We start from the raw sequence: 24642 nt of genomic DNA, 5'->3' as shown, positions 1-24642 counted from the left end.
TATCATATGATTCAAAGAAAATAATTTTCAGGTACAGAGGTTTTCACAATAAACTTTAATTAAATCCAAACAAGTGTTTATCAGGAATTACTGAATGCTTTTTATATATTTAGTAAAGCGGTATTTCTCAATGGGAGTGATGTAAGTTAAATAGTATTTTGTATTCTAATTTCATGCAGAGAGCTCAGGTAACGTGAAAAAATCTTTGCATGTAAAGCAGTTTTCCTGCAGAGTGCTTATTTTTAAAAAAGAAGAGATCTCTTTCTCCTGTCTGTGCTCTACAGAAGTGCTGCAAAGAGATTCTGCAGTGGAACTGTGTATTTTCCCCTTTGGGAAGAGGTAACGATGTTTGGGTTCCCTGACCCTTTGCAGCAGAGATCATCTGGCTCCCAAGTGCATTGCTGTGGAAACTGAAACTGGGGAAGGGAAAGCAACTAGCAGATAGCAGTTCCAAAGTGCTAGAAGTGACCGTTAGTAACGTCATTGGCACGAATAAAGATTTTCCTCCTAGTTCTGATCTTTTTCTCTCAAACCAGTTGCAGGGGAAGGGGTGGGAACGCAGCTTTTCAGCAGAGCTTTATGGCATGTAGTTTAGTAAGGTTTATTGACTACTGAGCTATGGGAGAGAAAGAGACAGTCAAAGCACTGATTGATCAGGTGAAAGAAGAGGGTGATGTTACTGGTGCAGAAGAAAAATAAGATGATGATTTTCTCATGTTTTCTTTTACCGCTTCTATCGTCAGTACTGTTACTTCTAGTTAAGGCCTTTAGAGATAATGTCCTGGTGACCTATTCCTCTTCTTCAGAGTGAAAGAGTGGCTGGTGAGAGAGGGATAGCAAGCTGTCCGTCCTCTTCCTTTCACTTATTCTTCACAAAGTTTTCCAGTTATTCTACTGATTGAAACATTCATACATTCTTACTAACACCATAAATAGTGAGCTGCTTAATCTTAATAAGGTTTTCAGAGGTCCACGCAATACAAAATTTATCTTCCATTTGGACTAATGATTTTTGCAGTAGGATATTACCATATCTATCTGCTTTTTTCTTCCCTCCCCCCCCCCTTTATTCTGATCTATGCATTTTGTGAGCTCAGGATTTTAATACTGGGAAGAATTAATATTTTATTTGAAATACATGTTTGGTTCCAAGGCTCAGCTGTGTAATGATCGTGTATAAGAATTCAATGTGGACGTTTGTGTATTAAAACTTAAATATAAAATTAAAAAAAAAAAGAAACTGTAGAACACTTTGTATTTGCTTTTGGATTTTGTATGCCTGCAGCCTGCCCTGAAATGCATCAAACACGGTTACACAGTTGAATGTTGAAAGGTTTAAGGAATATTATGGCAACTTTTGGAATTGCAACCATGGGGGCTGGCTGTGTGGTAATGATGATCTTTGAAAAGTTTGCAATGTTTTCATAGTCTGTGCATATCACTGATAATGCTCTTGTTTTAAGAGGAAAGTAACAAGGTTATTACAATAGCACAGCACAGAGCTTGGTTAATACTTTCTTATTTTTGGTTAAAGAAATGGACAGGGATGCCAGCTAAACTCCATACCATTTATTCTGATGCAGCATTTAAAATGATTGGTGATAATTTGGCTTTGCTGTTTTTTTTTTTTTTTTTAAGGAAAACATCCTGTGCAGTACTCTGTACATTGTTTTTGCATTCCATAAGTATGCAGATAAAGCTCTTTTTATTTTCTCAGCACAAATTGAAACTATCAGCAAGTTAAGTATATTCAACTGCTTATCTACAGAGAGGCATGTAGGACTCCAATTAAGTTTACACAGATAAACGCAGATTTGTGTTTGCAAATGTCAAGATGACAGAAGCTTAATACTGTAAAAAGGCTAATCAACACTGAATATGTTTAGTGTCAGTAAATATTTATAGTGAAAACACGGCTTATGGTTTCATGACTTAGCATTCCAGGTTTGTCCAGATGATGTCCTGTTCATAAACCTGCTAAGAAACTTCTGTTTTCTGTAAAATTAATTATATGGTCTTTTTCATCTTTCTGCTTTTATTTTATTTATTGAAACTAGAATAGGAGCTAGGCAGCAATTGGTAAATTAATAAAAAAGAGGTATGTTTACCAAGGTTTTAATGTAGGTATGGTCCAGCGAATGTACAAAGAGATGCAAGATAAAAGAGATGGACAGTATGTAGAGCAATTTGTTCCAAATATTAGTATTATTTTTTAATGAGAATTCCTTCAAAGCAGTGTTTGCTAATCAGCCCTCATGAAAGATGTGATTATTTAGTATGCTCATGTGTTCACTAAGCAATACCTGGAGTTTAACTACAAAAGTGGTCGAGCCTCAGGATTACATATGTTATATATAAGACTTAAATATTTACATTTCTTATTTCATTATATTTCCAGAAGTTAAACATTAATCCTTTCTCATTTACAAAAGTGTTCTGGAAAATGGTGTGTCAAAATTGAAATCTGTGAAGTACATCTTAAATTGAGTTTCTGCTGATGCAATGTGGTATGAAGAACACAGATGAGTGAAAGAAAAAAAAGATACAAGAAACATTTATTACTATTTTTTATAATATTTTGACTTGGAGAAAAGAATATAGCTACAACTGCTGTTCTGCATCAGTCTTAACAGTGTGAAAGAATGGTGCTGAAGTGAAATTTTTGTTTTCTGGAGGGGAAATAAATTGATACAGTTTAGGATTTTGTTTGTTTGTTGGAAATGTCATGCCTTGTCAAGTTAACAAATGTGATTTTGTTCTTGGCAGACAGCAGACTTGGTCAAGAAAAAAAAAATCCCCTGAAAGCCACTGCAACATAAATATAATATACTTGAGTTTAGTGTGTAACTTTGCATGAAATAAGCACTGCCTGTTAGCCTCTGTTTGATCCTGTGAGAGTGTGGGGCTAATGTCTGGCCAGTGTTTTGGAAGCAGCAGGTAGTCAGGAGCAAGCTGCTGTAGGGGTCCATATTTCTGTAGCCTGGCAGTTACTCACACACAGATGGAGACCTTATGAACTTTGACAGAGGTCATGCTAAATTGTAAATCTAAAACTGCTAGACTTCTGAAGGATTGCATTGGTGCGTTATTATTGTTGTTATTTTTTGAACGTACAATTAGGGGCATCACTAAAGATAGCAACTCGGGTTTGAGAAGCAGGTTAACCATGCAGTCATGCTCACATAATGATCCTAGGGATTGATAAAGATAGTGTTTTGTGATACTCTAAAGGGAAACTGATGCACATTAAAATTCTAATTTATGTATGTAGAACACATGGTATTGCTTCCCAGATACTGAGGCTTGCCTGCTCTTGAACATATTAAGACAATTTTAGACCGTAAAACATTTCAGAAGCTTCTGATTTTTCTGGTGCAAACAATTTGAAAATAATTAAGATATAGGTTTTTTCTATTTCAGGTTTTTTGGGACAGTCAGTTGAGACATTGGACTCTGTCATCAGCCATCATCTCACCAGGAATCTTACAGTGGTTTAGGAAAGAAAAACATGAGATGATTTGGTTACGTGTTTTTAATTTTAGTCCTGCTTTCAAAGTCTGAGAGCTCCTCTTTTGTCTTCTTGTTGCAGTCCCATAGCTGGACTTAACAGATGAAAATCTCTGTGATATTTCAATTTACTATGGAAATGGAAAAACTTAGAGGGAGAGATCGATACTTTCACTTATCATAGAATCCTAGAATGGTTTAGCTTGGAGGGGACCTTAAAGATAATCTAGTTCCAACTCCCCCGACATAGGCAGGGCTGCCACCCAGTAGATCAGGCAGGATCTCATCCAGCCTGGCCTTGAACACCTCCAGAGATGGGGCATCAACAACCTGTCTGTACAACCTGTTCCAATGCCTCACCACCCTCTGAATGCAAAGTTTGTTCCTAACATCTAATGTAAATCTCCCCACTTCTAGTTTAAAACTGTCACTATCAGATGGTGAAAGAAGTCAGCCTCCTTCCTGCTTGTAAGCTCACTCCAAGTATGGGAAGGCCACAGTGAGGTCTCCCCAGAGCCTTCTCCAAGCTAAACAAACCCAGGTCTCTCAAACTTTCTTCACAGGAGAGGTGCTCCAGCCCTCTGATCATCTTAGTGGCCCTCCTCTGAACCCACTCCAGCAGCTCCACATCCTTTCTGTACTGGGCTCCCCAGGCCTGGACGCAGTACTCCAGATGGGGCCTCACAAGAGCTGAGTAGAGGGGGACAACCACCTCCCTTCTCCCTGCTGGCCACCCCTCATTTGATACAGCCTAGGATATTGCAGGAACTGCAGATTCATGTTGCTGGCTCATGTCCAGCTTTTCGTCCATTTGGACTCCTTGTCCTTCTCTACAGGGCTGCTGTCAACAAACTCTTCTCGGAGACCATACTCAGATCTGGGATTGCCTTTATCCGAGTGCAACACCTTCTGTTTTGTGTCAGCCAAACAAAAACTGTATTTGTTTCCAAGTTGTTGTCATTTTGCATAAGTTAATTTTTTTAGTGGAGACACAAAGTGTGTTTATGAAATCAAGATCCATAAATGACTATCTAGGTCACAAGCAACAAAGAGGCTGATCCTCTTTTAATCAAATGGTCAAATTTTCATTTTGTCATCACAGAACTGGTATAATGTGCTTCTTAATGGCTCATGAACTGGTCTTCAAAGTTATGACTTCATGACTCAGTGAGGCTGATTCCATGTGTTGAACATGGTTTCAGTAATGGCCACACAGAGAGATTGAAAATTCACACCAGCAGCACACTGTAGTGGGAAAAAAGCTTTGGTCTGCACGTAAAATAACAAGGCTGTTATTCATACTTCTAAACTGAAAAAACACATAGGGAAAAGAAATATAAAAATCTCCTTCTATTGCCCCAGCAATTAAGTCACTGTACTGCTAGTATCTCTGCATCGGTAATATGTGTTTAAATAGGAAAAAAAAAGATCCAAATAGCTTAACTTGGAGCTGAGAATAACCAGTAGATTTCTTTGTTTTATGAAGTTCCCCTGGTGTCTCTTATGGAAAGTTGTGAAAATGCTATAAACCATGTACATATTTGCCATAAAACTTTTTACCATCTTTCATTACTGGGGCACAACATGGCGTGTATCTTCCACAGCAGTGTGTTTATATAAGCGTGCAGGTTAACAGGATGGGCTGGGATTCACTGGCTGATCATGACACATCTGTCCTTTCAGTGAGATGACTGAGTCTCTTGGTTATGCATGCTGTCATTCAGTTAACTAGGTGCTTCAGTCAGGTCTAGTGTGGTGAAAGTTTTGAGGGTCCACTTGTTAACAGTGAGAGTTCAAGGAGGATATCTTGAAGTAGGATTGGAGAAAACTGGTGAATTTGCTTTGATTACAACAGTAATGTGGTCTCTAAGTTGTAAATAAGTTTTCCTTGAAGATAAGAACAGAATTTGAGAAGTTGTTTCCAGCTGTAATTCAATTAATATTTTTACCTGATTTTTGTGTTTTATTTGCAGGTGTGACTCACAATATCTCTTTATTGAGAGAAGTGATTATCCATCCACGCTTTGTTCAAGGAGACATCAGCACTAAATTTCTTCCCGAAGTTTATCCTGATGGATTTAAAGGTTTGTTCCTCATGGGAATTTTTTCTTTTTTCCCTTGAGAGTTGTTACTTCTGGTTGTTTTTCCTTTTATATTTACATGCTGTCATGTTCCCCACTCAGTCCTTACACATTTTTATGCATCTGTCCATGCAGGCAAGTTTTTCCAACATATGATGTGATTGAAACAGTTACCTTCTTTCAGAAAGGCAAAATATGTATCTGCAGTGACAAAGTAGTAAATTAAATACAACCAGAGTTGAGCAAAACAATTTGTAGGTGATATGAAATATGTAAAATAAATATCAGTTCAGCTCTGCCGTGCTGTTGCGCTTCATTACAGACTGCGCTCCTACTGTTACCTGGAGATGAGATTTCTCTTTACCCATTGCGTTTCCTTCTCCTGTGGGTTTGTGCAGCATCTTTAGGAGCACCTGTTTGCACAATTTGTGTTCACTGCAACGTTGCTTTGGAGGATATGGACGTTTTGTCAGAGTATTCCATTGAGCCTAGTCTTGATACACTACATTACATGTAGTGATGGGAAGTAAACACACATGCAGATGTTTCTGTGCAACATCCTGTCACCGTTTGGTGGATGTTATCACAAACCTTCTTGGCCTCTTTACTCCCCTCTCTCCCTTTTTGGGGAGAAGAAAATGGAGACAGTTAAGATAAGGAGGCCTCACACTGATAATCGTGAGGAAGACGCTCTTCCTTATTTAATATATACATTTTTGTGCCTCATGTTTCCTGGGTCTTTGGGTCTGCTGTGAATCACATGGAGATTCCATTCTCCCTAGTTAATCATTAACCCAAAGTGGCAAAACTCTCATTCTACTTTGGAGACAGTGTTGCCAGTTTGGTATTGACCAGAAATGACTGGCACCTTGCAAAGTTGCAATCTCACTAAGGAGCAGAACAGATTTTTCTTACCCCAGGTGTCAGTGTGCAAGTTTGATTTAAAGAGTATTCAACCACAGAAATACTATATATCATCATGTTATTGGCAGGTCTATTTGATACAGTCCTGCACAGGAGATTAATGCATCCAGCTTATTCTTGGCTCCTCACTGAGCCAAAGGAGTAGGAGTTAGTCACCTTGGATGGCAATAAGCTTGGGATTGTTGAAACTCAAATGTTCTTTGTCTTCTTTGCTAAGGTACTTAGCTAATACTCAGGTAACTGAGCTGGCTTTCATCTGTTGCAGACTTGAGGGTTCTCTGATCTGCTGTGCTGGCTCTCTGCTACTGATTAGCAAGTCTGACTCCCTTCCTTTCCCTGACACTTTCATATGGAATTCCATGTCCAATCTCTTTGATGGTTCAGGGACTTTTCAGTCCTTTTTCTTGGTGAATTCAGTTTCCTAAGCCACCAGAACACTGCATTTTTTTTTGTTGCTTCCTTTGGGATAGTCTTAGAGAGTTACCAGGTTGACTTAGCTCATGGAGGAGTCTGGTGAACTTCAGCAGATGTGCAAAGTGAGTGACAGGTCAGAACTGGGGAGAAGGGAACAGTTAGGTAGCTTTACACTGTGTTGTGAAAAAACAGCTGCACCTGACACATAACTAAGAACAATGAAAATAAAAACCATTCTACCCTTAATTGAATTCTTTGATCACTTGTAATTAGACAGGACAGGTTTTTACTGATGCAAGAGAGAGGCCCCATGCTCTATATTTTTGACTCTAGAAAGGAGCACATCTTTTATTTTTCTTTTTAATATTTCATATTGCATTGTTAACTAGTGTGTGATCAGTCACTTGTGGACTTGACAATAAATTTGTTTGGGGTCATATGACTTGAGCAGTATATGCACGTATTTGTGTGCATATGTTCACTGATGCAAATAACTGATTAGTTTTGTAGTCTTGAGGTAATATTGTATTAACATTAAAGATAAACTTTTGCTGTAGACACCAGAAAACATGGAAAGAGATATTAGTTCACAATAGGAACTAATAAATGACATGCAATGGTTCATTCATGCAGTATGAAATGTCTCGATCCTCTCCTTCCATGCAACAAATATACACACACATTAACCTTCTTAAGCTCAGGGAAGGAAGCCTTTGATTGGATGTCAGGGAAGTTCTTTACAGAGAGAGTATACAGAGTGTTTACAGAGATGCTGGAACAGGCTGCCCAGAGAGGTTGTGGATGCCCCATCCCTTGGGGTGTACAAGGTCATGTTGGATGGGGCCTGAGCAACCTGGTCTAGTACCGGATCTGGAGATTGGTGGCCCTGCCTGTGTCATGGGGATTGGAATTTGATGATCCTTGGGGTCCCTTCCAACCCAAGCCATTCTGTGATTCTTAATGATAAATAAAATGGAGAAATCATTATTACAGAACATTTGTATTTCAAATCAAGAATACTGATTAAAACCTCTCTCAGGTAATTGAGAGCCCTTTTGATGATGTGATTTTCTCATTGAAAAACTACCAATAGTTGAATTAGAGGATAGTTTCTTAAGTACCTGTTAAAAAAATTCTGCAAAGATTCTAATGGAAACCATTAAAGGCAAACAAGAGTCTTCTGCATTTGATGTGCTCAAGCTCAGAAAGAGAAGCAAAGGAAAATTAGCTTATACAGTGTAAATTCTCTACTCATTTCTCCAACCTCTTTATAAAAACCCATCATAAATTTTGCTTTGAAAATTAAGTAGCTTTATTTATTCTAATATTGTTCATTAAAAAAAAAAAAAAAAAGAAAAAAGAAGAAAGTGTAGAATTAAAAAATATATTTGGGATGATCTAAAAAATTAGAACAAAATATGGTAAGAGTGGATTTGGAAACACCAAAATTTATGCTGCTGTTTGAAGAAGAGATCCAGTGTTTTAAATTTGGAAAACTTAAAAAAATACAAATAAAAATCAATGAAGATGCATGCTATATTAGTGCTTACATTGAATTTAGTGTGTTTTATTTTTAAACTGCAAAATTGCCACTGTTGATTACACTGATGTAAAGAACATCTGTTGTTTTCTTTCTATTGCCTGCATGAGGACCGGGCCATTCCTTAAGTGCATTTTTCAACTATAACAAACAGCTTTTGTGTTACTGAAAATAAGTAGAAAGAGATTATTTATTTTCCAGTGTTGTTTTGAAAACTTTTATAGTGAAACTCTTATTGAAAAGCTTTTACTGCAAGGTAAGAAGAAAAATAACTATTAGAAGTACTTTGGCAACTTTCACACTGACCTGTGATGTCTACTTCAAATTACATCTGGACTTGGGATTTCTAGTTATTTTCATGATTAAAGCTTAACTATTTTTCTTCCATTCTTTAAGTAAACAGTCACTAACAAAATCATTTTGTCTGTTTCAAGTTACTTTGAAATATTTCTGTGCAGAAACTAGACTGGCTTGGTGTATGATTAGTGTGGGAAGACAGCTGCTGTCTAGAATGCTGGCTGGCTAATAGGTCAGCTGGCATGGGTTACTGCTCTGTGTACGCATGTATTGGAAAGAGAACAGATCTGAAATTGGGTGTGGCATCACAGATTAGGTTAAATGTGACACAAATATGCCTGCATCCAAGCTCTTTGCTCAGAGAATGAAAATATTGATGAAGCATGCAGGAGTAGGCCATACTATTAGAGTGCTGTCAACCAAGCTGTCCTTTTACAGCTTACAAGCAACCTGGAATGCTTCTTTACTTCCTAACCTTTCTATTGAAAAAGAAATAGGTTATTCATTTTCTCTGTTATACAGGTGCAGAAAGTGCCTCTATATTCACAAAGATTTAAGGGGAGTCTTTAACAAAGGATAGATTAAACCCATGAGTCCTTAGGTTATCATGCTATACGTGGGATCATTCTTTGTCAAACATTTGATTCACAGTTAATCTCTTTTCCTGGCTAACTTTGAATATTGAGATATTTTTTAATGAACCACTCTTCCTGGTTATTCAGTGATGTTTCAAATGCTTGGTCAGTCTCTTTGGAAGACAGATCCTGTGCAAATGGGAAGTGGGGAGTTTTCCAAGAGATTATTGAAAATCCGTACAAGAGCACAGAACAAAGGAAAGAATTCTTTATTTTCCCATTTTCTTACATGTTGATCTCGTTTGTTGGAAAGGAAGAACAGAGCTGATAGACCCAGATAAGTCCCTTCTGATAGACTCAGATAGGTCCCTTCCAACCCAAGCTTTTCTATGAAAAAAAAGTGGAAGTTTCTTTCTCCAGGGTATGAGTGGCTCCAGAGTGTGTTTGAGGTAAAGGCCTTAAAATAGATTGTGTTTGTCATAATTTTATGCAGTAGGGAAGTAATTGCTCATCTTTACTCAGCACTCATGAAACCACTTCTGGAATCCTGTGTGTACCTTTACCCCTCTCATATATATGAGAAAGAGGTCAATAATCTTGAGTTTAGTAGAGAGGCTTGAGTGTTGGAGTAGATGATGAATGAGGAGAGATTGGGAGAACCAGACCAGACTATCTTGGAAACAAGGAAGCTTAAGGAGAACTAAATGGTGGCCTTCTAGCATCTCTGAGGGTGTTCCTGAGACAATGGAGCCAGGCTCTTCAGTGAGGTATATAGCAGGAGTGAGATACAAGTGGTCATAAGTTGAAATATGGGAGGTTCCTCTTGGATATAAGGCAACAAGAATTTATTATAATTAGGGGTTATTAAGCATTGGGATGACTTGCCCAGAGAATGTGTGGAATTTCCAACCTTGGAGAGTTTTTCAAGAATTGCTTGTATAAAACTGGGCAACCTGGTCTAATGCTGGTGTTGAGATTGTCTGCTGGGGTGACAGGTGGATTCTGGATTCACCTCTGGATAGACTAGAGACCTTCCAAGATTCCTTCCAGCCTTGGTGATTTTAGGATTCTGTTTTATGCATAAAAGCACTTATTAGGTGAATTGAAACTTTAGATATTTAAATTGTTTTTAGTTGGATGAACGCTGCATCTCTGAATGTGTTACAGTTAGAAGGGAGAGGACTGTTGCTTTTAATTCTATTCATGTTCTCGGTATTATAACCAAGTCCTTGTTTCCATTTTATTAAACTATTGGTTTATAAAATTTGTTTTAACAGATAGCTTAGTTGACTTTCTTATTTATGCCAGATGTAGTCAATAACTTGTCTTAATTTGTCAATAATAACCTTTGTACTTCAAAATAGTAGAAGTTGCCTTTCTGTATGCTGTAGTGTCCATCTAAAAAATCACAGGCTCTGAGAGACATACTTTCATATTCTGAATAGTTTGGGATTGCATATGCAAACTATATTGTCTGTATTTTTCCATGACCATTTTTGGGTGGAACAAGGCTCATCTGGACTTCATAAGAAATGAAAACCTAACAACATTCAGCTTTTTCTGTTTCAGCCTAGTTGGTATACATGTTATCTGTAACTTCAAAATCTACTGGAAAAACCTCAAGCCACAGCAGAACCTAAACATTATGTATGCATTGCCTGCATTGTCGTGGATATGAATTATGCATTGTATTTTCTGATTTAACCATTTTGTTTTAATTTTTTATTCTTTCCAATCAGAAGACAGTCACTTTTCAACTACTAAGTTGGGCACATAACCAGGGCTTGTTTGGCCTTTTTTTTTTCTTCTTTTTTTCTTCCTGTAACTGATGGTATGAAACACATTTCTAGGACAAAATGCAAATTAGACTGTTATGGGAAAAATGACCTTTCATGTAATTTAATTTGATGTTGGTTATGTAAAGCGATTTCATGAACCCTTTTGACTCAGCTTGGGGGATACTGGGATAATATTGATTTAAGCAATCATAACATCAAGGAAATGAGAGAGAAATACTTTTTCCATGTCTTCCCTCCATCCAGGGTACTGCTATTTAGTAGTAATAGATTCAGATTCTCTGCTTTTAAGTCATATGAGTAACAGTGCTTCCACTCCCTTAATCGTGACTTAGTTTTATTGCCATTAATTTTGTTTCATGTTCACACTGTATAATTCAGTTCAGTGATACTGAGAATGCAGGAGTACATCTTAGGTTGAGCAGAGAGACTTGGGAGCTGCTGCATGCTTTATAGTGTAGACAAAATCTCCATGTAGCTCAGGGATCTGCAGTATCCAGTAAGGAGAATAGAAAAAGTAGAAAAGGGTAGTGATAGAACTTCCCATCTTGGAAGCTGGGGAGCATTTGCTTCTTACTCATTTCACTTTCTGTCAAGGCAGCACATAGAAAAATGCCACAGAAGGGACTCTGTTACTTTTCAGATCGATCTTCTGCATAGTGAACATGGAAGACTTTCCGCTTATTTTATTGGTGGCTTTATTGATGGAGAACAGTCACTTACATTTAAGACATTCAGCTGAAGTCGAGGAGGGTGGCTTGTAAAATGGAATAATACTTGGAGAGAAACAAAGGTATTACTGTCTGGAGTATTTATGTGTTTCCAAAGATAGTAATGTAATAGGAAGTTTTACTTCAGAACTTAAAAAATCCTTCTAAGCATAGCAATGGAGCAAGAGAAAAAGAGAAAGAGAAAGGGGCTGGTGTTTAGAAAACTTGAATAGTGCTAACAGCAGATTTGTATTATAATGGTAAGTCATCATCCTTAGGAAACAGCTTTTAATCAAATGTCTGAGGTATGCAACCAAAGTTATGCTATGGACGTTCAGTGGTAGGAGTGTATCTTTAAAGCCAATGACCCAAACCTAATTTTGGTATGTTCTTGCTGTATGTATTATCTCCCAGACTCAGGAAAATAAATGCAGCTTGCCCACACTGGACACAAACAGTAGCTGAGACAAAATACCAATTTTAGGTATGCAGTTTTTTGGAAAAATAGTCTCAGAGCTTGTTCACTTTGTGCAAACAGCTAGAAAATTTAAACTGACACACCTCACAGCCAGACAGTGGATGTTTATAGTTTTGTATAATTATATAAAAGTTTTGTGTATGTATATGTGTGTGTGTGGTAGCATTTTTTGTCTTTCACTCTGCAGTTGATTCTTTTAGTAACTAGTTAAAAGAAAGATCAAGTTTGTTTCTCAAGTCAGTTCCTCAGACTTTGAGAATTTTTATTTCTGCATGTTTGTGTTAGTGAAGACAGCTTCAATTTCAAGGCTGATGGAAAATAATAAACACCGAGCAAAGGAAGTTGCATTAATCTTTAGCCAGAATATGCTAATATGGGCTAAATTTAAAAATAAATAGATTTGCTGACTTTTCTATTTCTAAATTTACAATTTTTGGCCAGTGACAGCTCCTCTGTGCTCTCAGCTGGAACAGTAATGAAGATGCTCCCATCATTCTAGCTTTATTGCATTGATAAAATTAAGCCTAATTATGGGTATGTGAAGATGCTGTTTAATGTTTCCAGTCCAATGATGGCCTCCCTGCAGAAGATGTCCTATTTGAAACTGTGTTCTTGCATTTGTTACTGTAAAGCCTATTCTGATTGTCGCTGTTGGTCTCCATTCTGTGTTTTCCAGAGGACTGTTTTAGTCTTATGCTACTGATAAAAATTGTCATTCCCTAATAAGAAGGACTGGTAAATGTGAGTCAACATTATGTGCAGTAGTGCTGAGGTGATGGGAGCATGCATTTGGAGACAAGAACTGTGTGTTGAATGACTTGAAGCAAGTGTGCCTCATTGGGCAGAGTTGCTTAGGGAGAAGAGAGCCTTCTGAACCCCTTCCCTGTCTGTTTCATCATCATAGAATCATTTTAGTTGGAAGTGACTCTTAAAGTTTGCCTAGTCCAACTTCTCTGCAATGAACAGGGACCCCTACAGCTTTCTCAGGGTGGTGCTTTTCTTTTATACAAAGTCTGTCATTGCTGCATATGGTGGCGTGTGCTGTGTGATATCTACACATGAATTTCTACTGAGGCAGATAGCAGCTGCATAAAGCACTCTGAGCTCTGCTGTAATCGAGTTTAGCTAAATGATGTTGAGGTCCTTCCAGTTGCTGAATGGGGCCTACAGGAAAGCTGGGAAAGGGCATTTCATAAGGGCATGCAGCGACAAAGGGAAATGGTTTTAAACTGAAAGAAGAAATGTGAGGGTGGAGGGACACTGGAAAAGGTTGCCCAGTGAGGTTGTGAATGTCCTCTCTCTGGAGGTGTTTAAGGCCAGGCTGGATGGGGCTGTGAACAACTTGGTCTAGAGAGAGGTGTCCTATAGCAGGGGGGTTGGAACTAGATGATTTTAAGGGTCCCTTCTAACCCAAACCATTCTATGCTTCTATGAAATCTTTCAGCCTTACGTTCATATTATTTTTTTAACTTGAATTATTGTATTATCTTCTTCTCTAGCTTTTGAAACACCCATTCTTTCATCTATGCAAAATCTTTCTCCTAAGAATACTTTGAGCTTATTCTCCATAACAATTCATCTTTGCACTTCTTGTTCTCTTTTACACCAGCTTTAACTTCCTATCACCACCTTATGGGCTGGCTACTTCACTTGCTCTTTTACTTCCTCTCACATCACTTTGGACTGCTTTACTTATCCAGTGATACCAGACTTGTCCACCTATGTGTCAGCTTCACATAACAAATCTATGTTACACAAGGGAGGGTAGAATTCTGGCACCGTGCTCTGTGTTTTAATCTGCTGAATGGACTATTACAACAACTACTACAACTACTGAATTTCTACACAACTTTCACTTGTCTGTAGCAAGATCAGAATAGGAGTTACTCTGATTTTTGTCCAAAAGTTTCTTAGTTAGTCTACCTTTAAATTACAAGCTACTTGAGATGTTTGTTTGTTTTTTTTTGCTTTTGAAGTGCCAGGTATGACTTTGACTTCACTAGTCGTGAACTAATAATGACACAAGTGACACTAAAGGATGCAGGACTGACAAGTAGTTTCATTCACATTTATTTCTGGAGTTATTATCCCTTTTGCTTGGAAGCTGTGTAGCCTTGGTAAGGTAAGGTACTGAGAAAGAATGCAGTATATTTTGAATAGGTTCTAATGTACAAATGGATTCCTTACCAGCATGAGGCACAATATGTCAGCCAGTGACATTTCAGTAACAAAAACAAGATGCTGCAGCATCGTTCCATTTTTTTTTCTTTCAGTTGTCAAATTGTTTTCAACAGAGTTACTGGTGTTAGCAGTAGGGCTGATCTGTATGAAAACATACAATTTAAACTCTGAATCTCAGAGCATCTGCTATGCTGAGCCTTATCTTAATTTAGGGAAAAAAAATGCAGATTTAGTCTGTAAGGACTGAGCAGTGTCTTCCATAGTAGTTACTTTTGTTTTTATATTTGTGCTGGTCTGTGATTTCTAATAACTTTTAACTGATTTTTTGAAAACTAGGGCACCAGTTGACTGATGATGAAAGAAGGGAACTACTGGCAACAGCAGCTTCTTTGTATGTGGCTGAACAACTGAGATCTCAGCGATTTCTAGGGACACCAAGGTAAGGTTGTTTTTGTTTCCAGGAACTCAGGTGTGCTGATGCATTTTGTTAATTGCATCTTCTCATGCACGAGAGAAATGCTGATGAGAAACTGCACGGTTTCTTAATATAGTCTGCTTTTTTTTTTTTTTTTTTTTTCTAAATTCAAATGAGCTGTGGCTTACATTTCCCTACTCACACAAGTCATACATGATTATTTTTATTCTACATATTAGCATGCTAATAGGCACAAAAATGTGTTACAAGCCAGTGCAGTAATTAATGCACATCAGGAGTTTCATTACAGCAAAATGTTGCTACATTAGTAACTAACCACAAATTGAGCATCACAAATTTCCCATGTGACCATTTGAAGTGATCTAAGCACTTTGGGATAATGTGAGTGTTCAGCTACAGAGCTTTAAAATATCGTGGATTCATGAGTAATTTGCTACCTTGATGAAGAACCATGATAGATTTGGATCTAGTTCTGAAAACACTTTCTGATCTATAAATTTTGGGATAGGCACTCTTGCTGTAAGTATGGATTTCGGTGCTGTTGTTGCCCTGCCTCTTCATTCTTTCGGATAACAGCTGCTGGTAGCACACATAGTGCTGTTAATTGGTGAGACATTGCAGTAGTATCTGTCAAAATAGTAATGACTACTTTGTTTCTTTGGAACAGTGTGCTTTTTTTTCTTCCTGTGTGATGCTTTTGGCTTTTGTGGTCCACTGGCGTATTGTTGTAAGCTGAAGCCTCTGTCAGTGCCTTGAGATCTTTTATGTAATTTGTGAATCTGGGTAGTTGGTGTTTCCAACTGTTGCGTACAGAAAAACAAAATTTCATCACGTGTCTGTTTCAAAAGTTAAATTCTGTAATGTGTCTGCATGTGTATGTATGTCTGTGTGAGAGAGACAGAAGTCAGAATGCGGCACAGACATTATTCACATTCCATGCCAGTGGTTTGACAGTGTATTCTATTACTGATTTTACAGTGGTCAGGAATAAATCAGATGTGGTTTCGAGAAGTCTTTATTTTTATTTGTGCCCACATAGATAAATAATACCATATGTGTCTGAAAAAAAAGAAAAAAGAAAAAAAAGAGCAAGCATAACAGCTTTGTAATCTGTAGCATATGTAGGGCTAGGTGATTGTTTGCCTTACTCACCTATAGGGGAAAGTTAAGTGTTTTGGTTTTTTTATTTCCTTCCATAAGTTACGTTCTTCATAGCAAATGGCATAAGGAGAGGAACAGGCACTCTGAGACCACTGTTCTTAGCTAACAGATGAATGAGGGAAAATGAGGAGGAGCTTTAACTGTAGTTTTTACTGGCTTGCACAGGAAGTTAAGTAGTCTGGTACTGCTGTTGAAAAGTAGTGGATTCCTTCATACTTAAAAAAAGGATGGGAATGTTTGACTTAAATAGTGATTCTCAAACTGCTGTTGCATTCCCTGATCTGATTTTTTTTCCTCTGAGTGTAAAATGTTCTTATTGCTAACAAGAGAAAAGCAGTCCTGTTTTGGAAGAATCTTTTAATGTTTTATTTCTAATGCAGAAATTTTCTTTCACTACTGGATGTTTGTCTTTATAGAAAAGACACATACAACTACTTAAGCCAAAATATCAAATGTGCAAACAAAATAACTGCACTGAGCAATCAGGCACAGCCATGTCAGGAAAACAAATGATTTCCTGCTTTGAAGAAGAAGTAGCTTATTTTTTGAGTCCTTCTAACATAACTCCCTCATATATTTTCCTCCAACATGGGCAGAGCAGAATAATCTGACCACATGACATTTTTACTTGATAAGACTGGATTAAGATTTTTTTTGTTTGTTTGTTTGTTTGTTTGTTTGTTTAGTTTTTTTCCAAATGTTATATGGTGGAGCTAGCAAATCTTTTGGTACGTAGAGTATCACTTTCTCTTGCCATCAGGTACTTAGCTTTCTCAGCATGATCTTTTCTGACTGTTGTGGCATATGCAGATCTGGAATGAGTCCTTCAGAAGCTAAGCCTTAGAATTTTCTTGAGTGGTGGCTGTCTGTGTTCCTCAGAGGATAGGTATTATTTCAATCCACGTATGTTATAATGTCTACTTATTGCAATGACCGTAGAGCTGCCTATCTGAGGTCAAATAAGGACAAGGTAATGTGAAAAGACTTACTTGTGAGTAACTTCTGAAGAAAAACAAACATGGTAGTGATCCCCTTTCCCTACAAATCCTGCAGCTCCATCAGAGAAGCAAAAGCAGTGTGAGGTCAAAGGATTCCGTAGGGGCCTGACCAGTACTCTCCACTCCTCAGAGTAGCTGGTTGACTCCCTCTAGAGGGGACTGAGGACTGTGGAGTGTTCAAGGAACTGCAGCCCAATCAAGGATCAGTCCCTTGTGGCATGTCCTCAACTTACCAAGCTGCATCTGACTGGTGCCTGCAGGTGTACCATGTCACAGGTACATTTTAGGGAACAGGACTGTGGCCACAGAAAGCACATCCTTATTGGTGTGTCTGCAATGTGAAAAATTTTAGTAACTAAAGAATGTGGAGTAGGAACCTGTCTTACTGGTGATGAATCAAATGTAATCTTGGATGCAGTTCTCTGTGGCAGAATTTGATGTTTGGAATCTGTGCGAATTTTAAATCCATATTGGAGGATATAAGTGCATTAGACAGACTGTGCATCCCCAAATGGATTTATAACATTCTCCTAACTGTTTGGAAAATCATGACAACGCGCTGATGATCGAAGTTTCACTACTCTGGCAATACTTATGCTGACATTTTCATTCACATGCACTGAAAACAATCACAAGGAGTTTTTGTATGAAGAATTAGTCTGAAAAGTACTATTTTGAAATCATGTATTGTTTCTTCTAAGCTTGGCGCAGCTGCCAGATGTTCAGTTTACTACTGAACTTGGGGCATATGATTAACTTTTAGTTTTGTGTGGGTTTTTTTTCTTTTTTTCTTTTTTTCTTTTTTTCTTTTTTTCTTTTTTTGGGAGCCACATGTCTGGCATGCATTCTTCTCATTCCTCTGAGGGTATTTTTGAGTACCTTTCCCCACCTTCAATTATTCAGCTAAAGTTTGCGATTGTTATTGTAGTCAGACAGATAGAAAGAACCATTCTTGGAAGTCTTCACAGAAGTTCCACCTTTCACTAGCAGGGCTGCTGAGGCTGTGGTTGGATGAAATGGAGCTGAGCCAGTTTAAGGAATCATTGTCCCAGCCTACTCCTCTACTTGGTCTCTGCCTCTTCCCTCCTCCTACCCCAGGTATGCACACACGATTTTCTGTGTAGTTGCTTTCTCTGCTGATTCTGCCAAATCATAGAATCATAGCATCATAGGATCACCAAGGTTGGAAAAGACCTACAAGATCATCCAGTCCAACCATCCACTGATCACCAATAGTTCTCACTAAACCACGTCCCTCAACACAACTTCTAAACATTCCTTGAACACCTCCAGGGTTGGTGACTCCACCACCTCCCTGGGCAGCCCGTTCCAGCACCTGATCACTCTTTCAGAGAAGTAGTGTTTCCTAATGTCCAACCTGAGATGACCCATATTAGCCTAGAAACCATTTAATTGCAGTTTGCTTCTGATCATTTTGACAGCCAGGTTAAGGGCTGATGATGCGGAATTATTCTGAAAGAGCTGGAAGCGTGAGATTGTACAGCAAGGGATGAGAGGGAAGTGGAGCGTGTTTCATACCAGGGATCCAGAGATGGGCCTTAGCTGTTTCATGATCAGACTAGCAGCTGTCTCATGGTGGGGATTCTCCTGTACAGTCAGTGGTATTTGCAGGAATATGGCCGGACAGTGTGTATTTCGCAATCCCTTGAGAGACTTAAATGATCAGCTGTAAGGTTCTTGCTAGAATGCACTCTGAGGATTGGTGAGTTTTTACCTCATTAAGATCCAAGGCCCAACCACAGGTGGGTTTCCACTGTCTGTATTACACTGTGCCCCTGGCCTCACCAGTGGTTGTGTAGGATTTATTTGCCAACCACGATCTTAGAACAGATGCCATGTGTGCTTGTAGTAACAGAAATATCAAGCATTTGCTTTTGTTATCCAGTATGAACATTTTCTTTGTCATTTTTATGTAACTGGTTGCTGTTTAGCCACTTTGCTTGGAAAGTGGGTTGTTGAGCATTTGGTTTTGTTTTGCTTTTGGAAGATAATGAGCTAATGAAAATGGTTGGTATTTTATAAGCCAGATACTACTAATGTGAATATTTCACTGTGGTATCTTGATAATAGGGGCACGAGTTTCCTACAGGAAACAGCTATGAATGATTAATGAGTGTTTCATTGTTCCGCTTTCATTTATTCTACCTAGGACTTTCCCTACTTGTTCCATTGTCCAGTTTATTGTGAAGCTGGTGCCACCCGCAGCTGCTGAACAGATTTACAGTATCTAGTAAAATCTCAAGGTCTTCCAGACAGAACTTGATCTTCTTTCAAGTGGAAACATATTTTAGCTGAAGTGAATCCAGCTTATTTTACGTCTGTTTGATGTAGTTAGCCTTTGAGACAAAAAATGATGTTGTACAGTTGAATCTTCACATTTTGGCTTCAGCCTTGTTTTCGTTAGTGGGTTGGGAGAGGAATAAGAGAGTGACTCTCCAGGTGTGGCTACATCATGCTATCTCATGGGTATACTAATCTGGTGTTTATACTTCTAAACCCAATTGCCTACAGCACTTCCTATGTGTTGCTTGTGTTGGCAGCCAAGTGTGTTTCCTAATTTTTCTATGGGTTTTACTCTTTCATCATTTATGACTTGGAAAAAAACAGTGAGTCTGCATGCCCATATTGCCTGATACTACATACAAAAAGGCGGTAACACATTGAAAAATGTTTTATATTGCTAGCAAAAATTTAAAGGTTTTTCTTGGTCTAACGTTCAGTATAGGAAACTGGAACTGGAAAAGCTTTAGTTAAACTCCTAACTGTTCTTGTGGGACAGTTGGAATGGGCCTTGGTTTACAAGACAGAATGGTCCTACTGCTTTACTACATTATTGAGGTCATATGAATATTTATTTATGAACATTTATAAAGAGACTTAAAAGGGATGATATTTTCCAGCCGTAGAATAATGCTTTGGCGAGAAATATATTTGTGAGTGAGGAATTGCAGCAAAATGCAATCAGAACTTTGTTTTAATCTGGAAATGATGGTTTGTGATTTTGTTGAAAGGCTTCAACCGGTTAGCTCCTGTGAGGTTCTTGAAATAGCTGAGTTGAATTTTTGCGTTCTAAGATCCTGAAAATTTGGTGTACTGGACATAACGTGACTGGTGACCTGCAAGAATAGATTGCTGGAAGGCTGTGTCTGGGTTGATTTGGTAGAGGCTTATTGCTGTAAATTCTCAGCTGCACGCAGTAATGATGGCTCAGATACCTACTTTGCTTTTCCATTGCATGACCAGGGCAGCTAGTGAGCTGTTTCAGAGAGCAGTGGTCCGGTACCTCTTATGCTTGCTTTCACGCAGACTACACCTATTATCCTGCTGGTGCTTGGGACAGAGCCAGCTCTTCGCCATCCTGGGGTTTCCCCATATGGAAGAATGGTCAGCTGCCCAATAGGAGAGCTATTTGGCTCTCTTGCACTGTTGGAGCAGCAAAAAATAAAGTTATCTTACATTAATTTTAAGAAGGAAGATGATGTCAGGAAAATTTACTGGAGTCATCTGAACTGGCCATTTGGAGAGACTTTTGACTTGCGGTACAGTCACAGGCATTCCTGAAGTGTGATCCCTCCCCTTCCCCCTCCGACCTCAGTAATAACACGAACAGTTATTGCAAGTACAGCTAAATATTTATACTTTGCATTACCCTACAAATACCCTCCAGTGTGATGTAAAGCTAAAATGCTTTGTATTCATTTAGTAAGGATGACTAAGCCCGGCTCACTTGTGGCTTTTCTTCATTCCTTGCTTTGGAGTTACGCAGTCATCCTTAGCTCACGAAAATAGCAGTATTTTATCCTCATTCTTCTGGTCCCCTGGTCAAGAAGTCAAGCATTCTTTTCATGATTTACTACTGTGCCTTTGGAAGCTCTCAATATACTTACATAACTACTACAGCTTCAGACCATTATTTCACCATTATATTTTTGTTCTTTGTAGACTAGCAAGGTACTAAGAATCTATTCTGTGTGTGTGACCCTTGTTTGTAATGGGACCTTCAGGTTGTGACATGCTTCTCGTCTCTTTAGTGTAACTTAATGTTGTTCTTTTGACCTCTCGATAATAATGTAATATATATATTATGTTTGTAATCTCACTTAATCACTGCTAAACCAGCTGCCCTATATAGAATTCTGTCTGTCTTTAAAATCTGGTATTATTTGCCCTTCTACATTGTTCATTTAATATTACAGAAAGAGGATTACATGTGCTATAGACAAACAAGTAGATGGAAATACATGAAACAGGTGTTTTTAGCCATTGGAAATGAACTTTTGTGTAAAATATAGAAGTTGCAATGGAATTCAGCACAAGTGGAACATTTATGACCATTTCTGGAGAAAGTAGGTATCATCTTTTCTTTGGGTTCTATTAGTGGTATGAGAGTTGATAGTGTAAGTAATATAAGGTATTTATATACTAATTCAAAGGCAGAGCCATCATCCTGTGTGATTCATGACCACGTATATTCCAGAAACAGAACAGTCTGTTCTGGGAGCTTTTCATAGCATATTATCCCAATTGCAATTGTAGGGAAGAAGGTGTTCTGGTCACTCAGGAATTCATGCTTGCTCGATCTTAAGATTGGATAATCATTATGAAATCATTATGAAGGTAATTGTTGTGAAGCTTGGACCTCACTGAACATCTTTTGGGAAGACCCCAGAGCAGCAGGTGCACAGCTTGCTGAGATGGCTGCTGGTGGGAAGGCTGCTCACCAAAATAAATGGACTTGGCTACGTCCCCGTGTTTATTGTCTTTTATTTTCATCATGTCTGCTGGAAAAGCAGCAGCTGTTGGAGGAGTGTCATGGCTTCTATGGCTACCATTCATGTGATGTTGAAACTTGAATGTACATGGCCTATGCACGTGAATGTTTTCAGTTGCACTGCTGTATTCCTAGTCCTTTTTTATTGTGAATCAGCCCTTTTCTCATCCATGCTTTGCTGATGACTTCTTCTTTCCAAGATCCCCTCTTTGACGTAAGACCTCTTTCTCTTTCCTTTACTTTGATCCCTTTTATAAGCTCAACAATTCTTTCCTTTCATGCAGGCTTACACCTCCTAAACTCGTTCTTCAATATTTGTCTGTGTGTAAAAAGCGTACACATGAAGCTGTAGAACTGTAGAACTAAGTTGCACACTAATCACCTCTGGTCTTTTTACATCTATTTTCAGCATTATTTTTTTTCTCTCCATCTGTATGTTTTATTTGGAATTTCCAAGGACTGAAGTGAAATCATGGTGGAGGTTTTTATCTAAGGGATAAGGTTTTCTTCACTTTGGGAGACTCTAAACTCAGGAAATGCATGTTAAGCTCAGTAAATGCATATGTAGCTACATTCATATTGGAAGCTCTATTTATGTTTCTTTCCTAGGATTATTAACATAAAAAGGATAAGCCCAAACATCAGGACCTTACCTTGTTAAGTTCCTTGGAGTGTTGGCTGTGTCCTGCTGTTTGTTAGTGTAGTGCATAGTTTATTCTCAGTGCTGTTGCAGTAGAAATGTTATCAACGAAATAACATGGGAAGAAGTATCTTATTCAATACTGTCTGCATACTTTTACATGCATGTGTCTTGATTTGTCTATTCTTTAGCATGCTTGCTTCATTCATGATTCACAAAGGCTATAGTTAAATATAAGATATTGATTGAAGGGATAGATAATTCATTTATACCTTTGTTATTGAGTATTACAATTTTCAACCGTTTCTTTTTCCTTTGATTCAGCTGCAAAAGTGGGATGGGACGCAGAATGGCCTCATTATTGTAGGAGTATTTCTCTGTTCCCTGCAATGATTCCAAAAGCTCTTGCACACTTCATCAGTATTATTGTAATTCTTTGGCTGCAGGATATTTGGCAGCTGTTGCACCCCACTGGCAAATCCTATTCAGACTTCACTTCCATTCACCATTGCCATTGGAGAATTGATTTCTCTCTCCTCTGCTCTAACCTTTCCCAATTCATTTTGGATTGTTCAATGTGAAACATTTTAATTTCATATCATACAGCCATTCAGCTCACAATCCTTTTTTAACCTGTCACCAGGGTAACAGCATAGCATGCTTTCTTTAGGCAATCAAGTTTTTATTTCACATGCTTAATGTTGCATTAAATGTTTGCATTTTGTTTAACCCTCTTAAATACTTTGAACTGTGGATATATTTTGCAGGGTAATGAAGTCTCTGATTTCAGTGTCAAGTCTTTGCAGAAATTGCCTTATTTAAAACTAAAAAAATACATATTAAAAATGAGAAGGTGAGTACAGTAATGAGGAGATTATTAGTAAAATCTCACATAGATGAATGAGACAAGCATTTGTAGAATGGCAAAAATATTTTTCTTCCATAAAAACCTTTCAGAAGCTTATAGTATGATCTTACTCCTGTGCTTTAGGATTACACCTACCTGTAAGTGCTTGTAATCAAATTAATGCAAATGTAGGATTAACCATGGAATAACGTGACTCTAAGAAGTGAAGTAACTGGCCTATATCTGTCAGCCCGCTTAAAACCACTTACCGGATACGTGCATAGGACTGCAAACTGAATAGCAAGTGGTCTATTGCATAAAAATTAGAATTTTTTGGGATGATGCAATTGAAACACAAAAGTCATGTTTCTGGCATCAGCAACATACTATTTTTTTGGAAATGAAAATAATAGTAATGATGCAGTTGGAGTACTTTATTGCAGATGATTTCAGAAATGAAATGGAATAGACCTTTTTATACCTGAAAAAACATTGATGTAATCTGTGACCTTACAGAGCAAATTCAGCTTGTCTTGGTAGAAAGATAGCTAGGTTCTCCTCCACCTATTTGGCTGGAAATTAAAACAAATCTGCAATAGATATTCTTAAAATGCCCAGAATTTTATATCTTGCATCTCTAATTATAACTATAGATGTAGCACTAAAGGATTTTTAACTGTCCTGTTCTGTTCTCAATCATGTAGACAGAAAAAGTGGGAAAACTTCTTTTTAATTTTAACTAGTGAAATGTAAAAACTCGCAGTGTTGTAAAGAAGGCCAAACTCTGCTCATTTACAATGAGATAAGCCTGTTGTAATGAAACAGTATTCATTTTAACACTTCATAATACTAATTTTACAAAGCTTCTTGCTTGCAAAATAGTTCACACATACAGTCTTTTTTTTATAAAGCAAAACATTTGCAGTACTGCATTAGGTAGGCTGAGTTTACATTTGATCTAGCTCTTTTTTGAGGAGACAGATCAGACCCATGAAGTTGACTTTGTTAGAGTCTTTATTTCAACAGTGTGCAACAATGCTGTTCCTAAGTTTTCTGTCCACTTCCCTTTTTTTCCCAATTTGAACTATAAGCTACCAAATATCATTACCTGCCAAAAGTGGTTTGGCAGTGTTTTGCTGCTGAATTTTGCCAAAAGGAGCCAAACATATGGTAACAGTTAATTTATTGGTGCTTCTAACCTCAAGGGAACTCTTACAGAGTGCATATTACCTTTTTATCTAACATATTTTAAATAAAAGAGCTGC

At 37.9% G+C, this 24642-nt stretch overlaps 1 protein-coding gene across 1 annotated transcript in view; it reads left to right on the top strand.

Annotated features, from left to right (window-relative positions):
• The window catches only part of PCCA (propionyl-CoA carboxylase subunit alpha), a 191709-nt gene that overhangs the window by 55764 nt on the left and 111303 nt on the right, over positions 1–24642 (top strand). The window contains exons 11-12 of the mRNA XM_042811087.1: positions 5481–5591; positions 14840–14942. Of these exons, the coding sequence (XP_042667021.1) occupies positions 5481–5591; positions 14840–14942 (214 nt within the window). The remainder of the gene's footprint in view (positions 1–5480; positions 5592–14839; positions 14943–24642) is intronic.

Source organism: Centrocercus urophasianus, unplaced genomic scaffold, assembly GCF_019232065.1.
Source record: "Centrocercus urophasianus isolate 14NV4802_14NV808 unplaced genomic scaffold, USGS_Curo_1.0 seq_12, whole genome shotgun sequence".
NCBI lineage: Eukaryota > Metazoa > Chordata > Aves > Galliformes > Phasianidae > Centrocercus > Centrocercus urophasianus.
The sequence above is the reverse complement of the archived record's forward strand: the minus strand, read 5'-3'. Positions and strand labels throughout refer to the sequence as shown.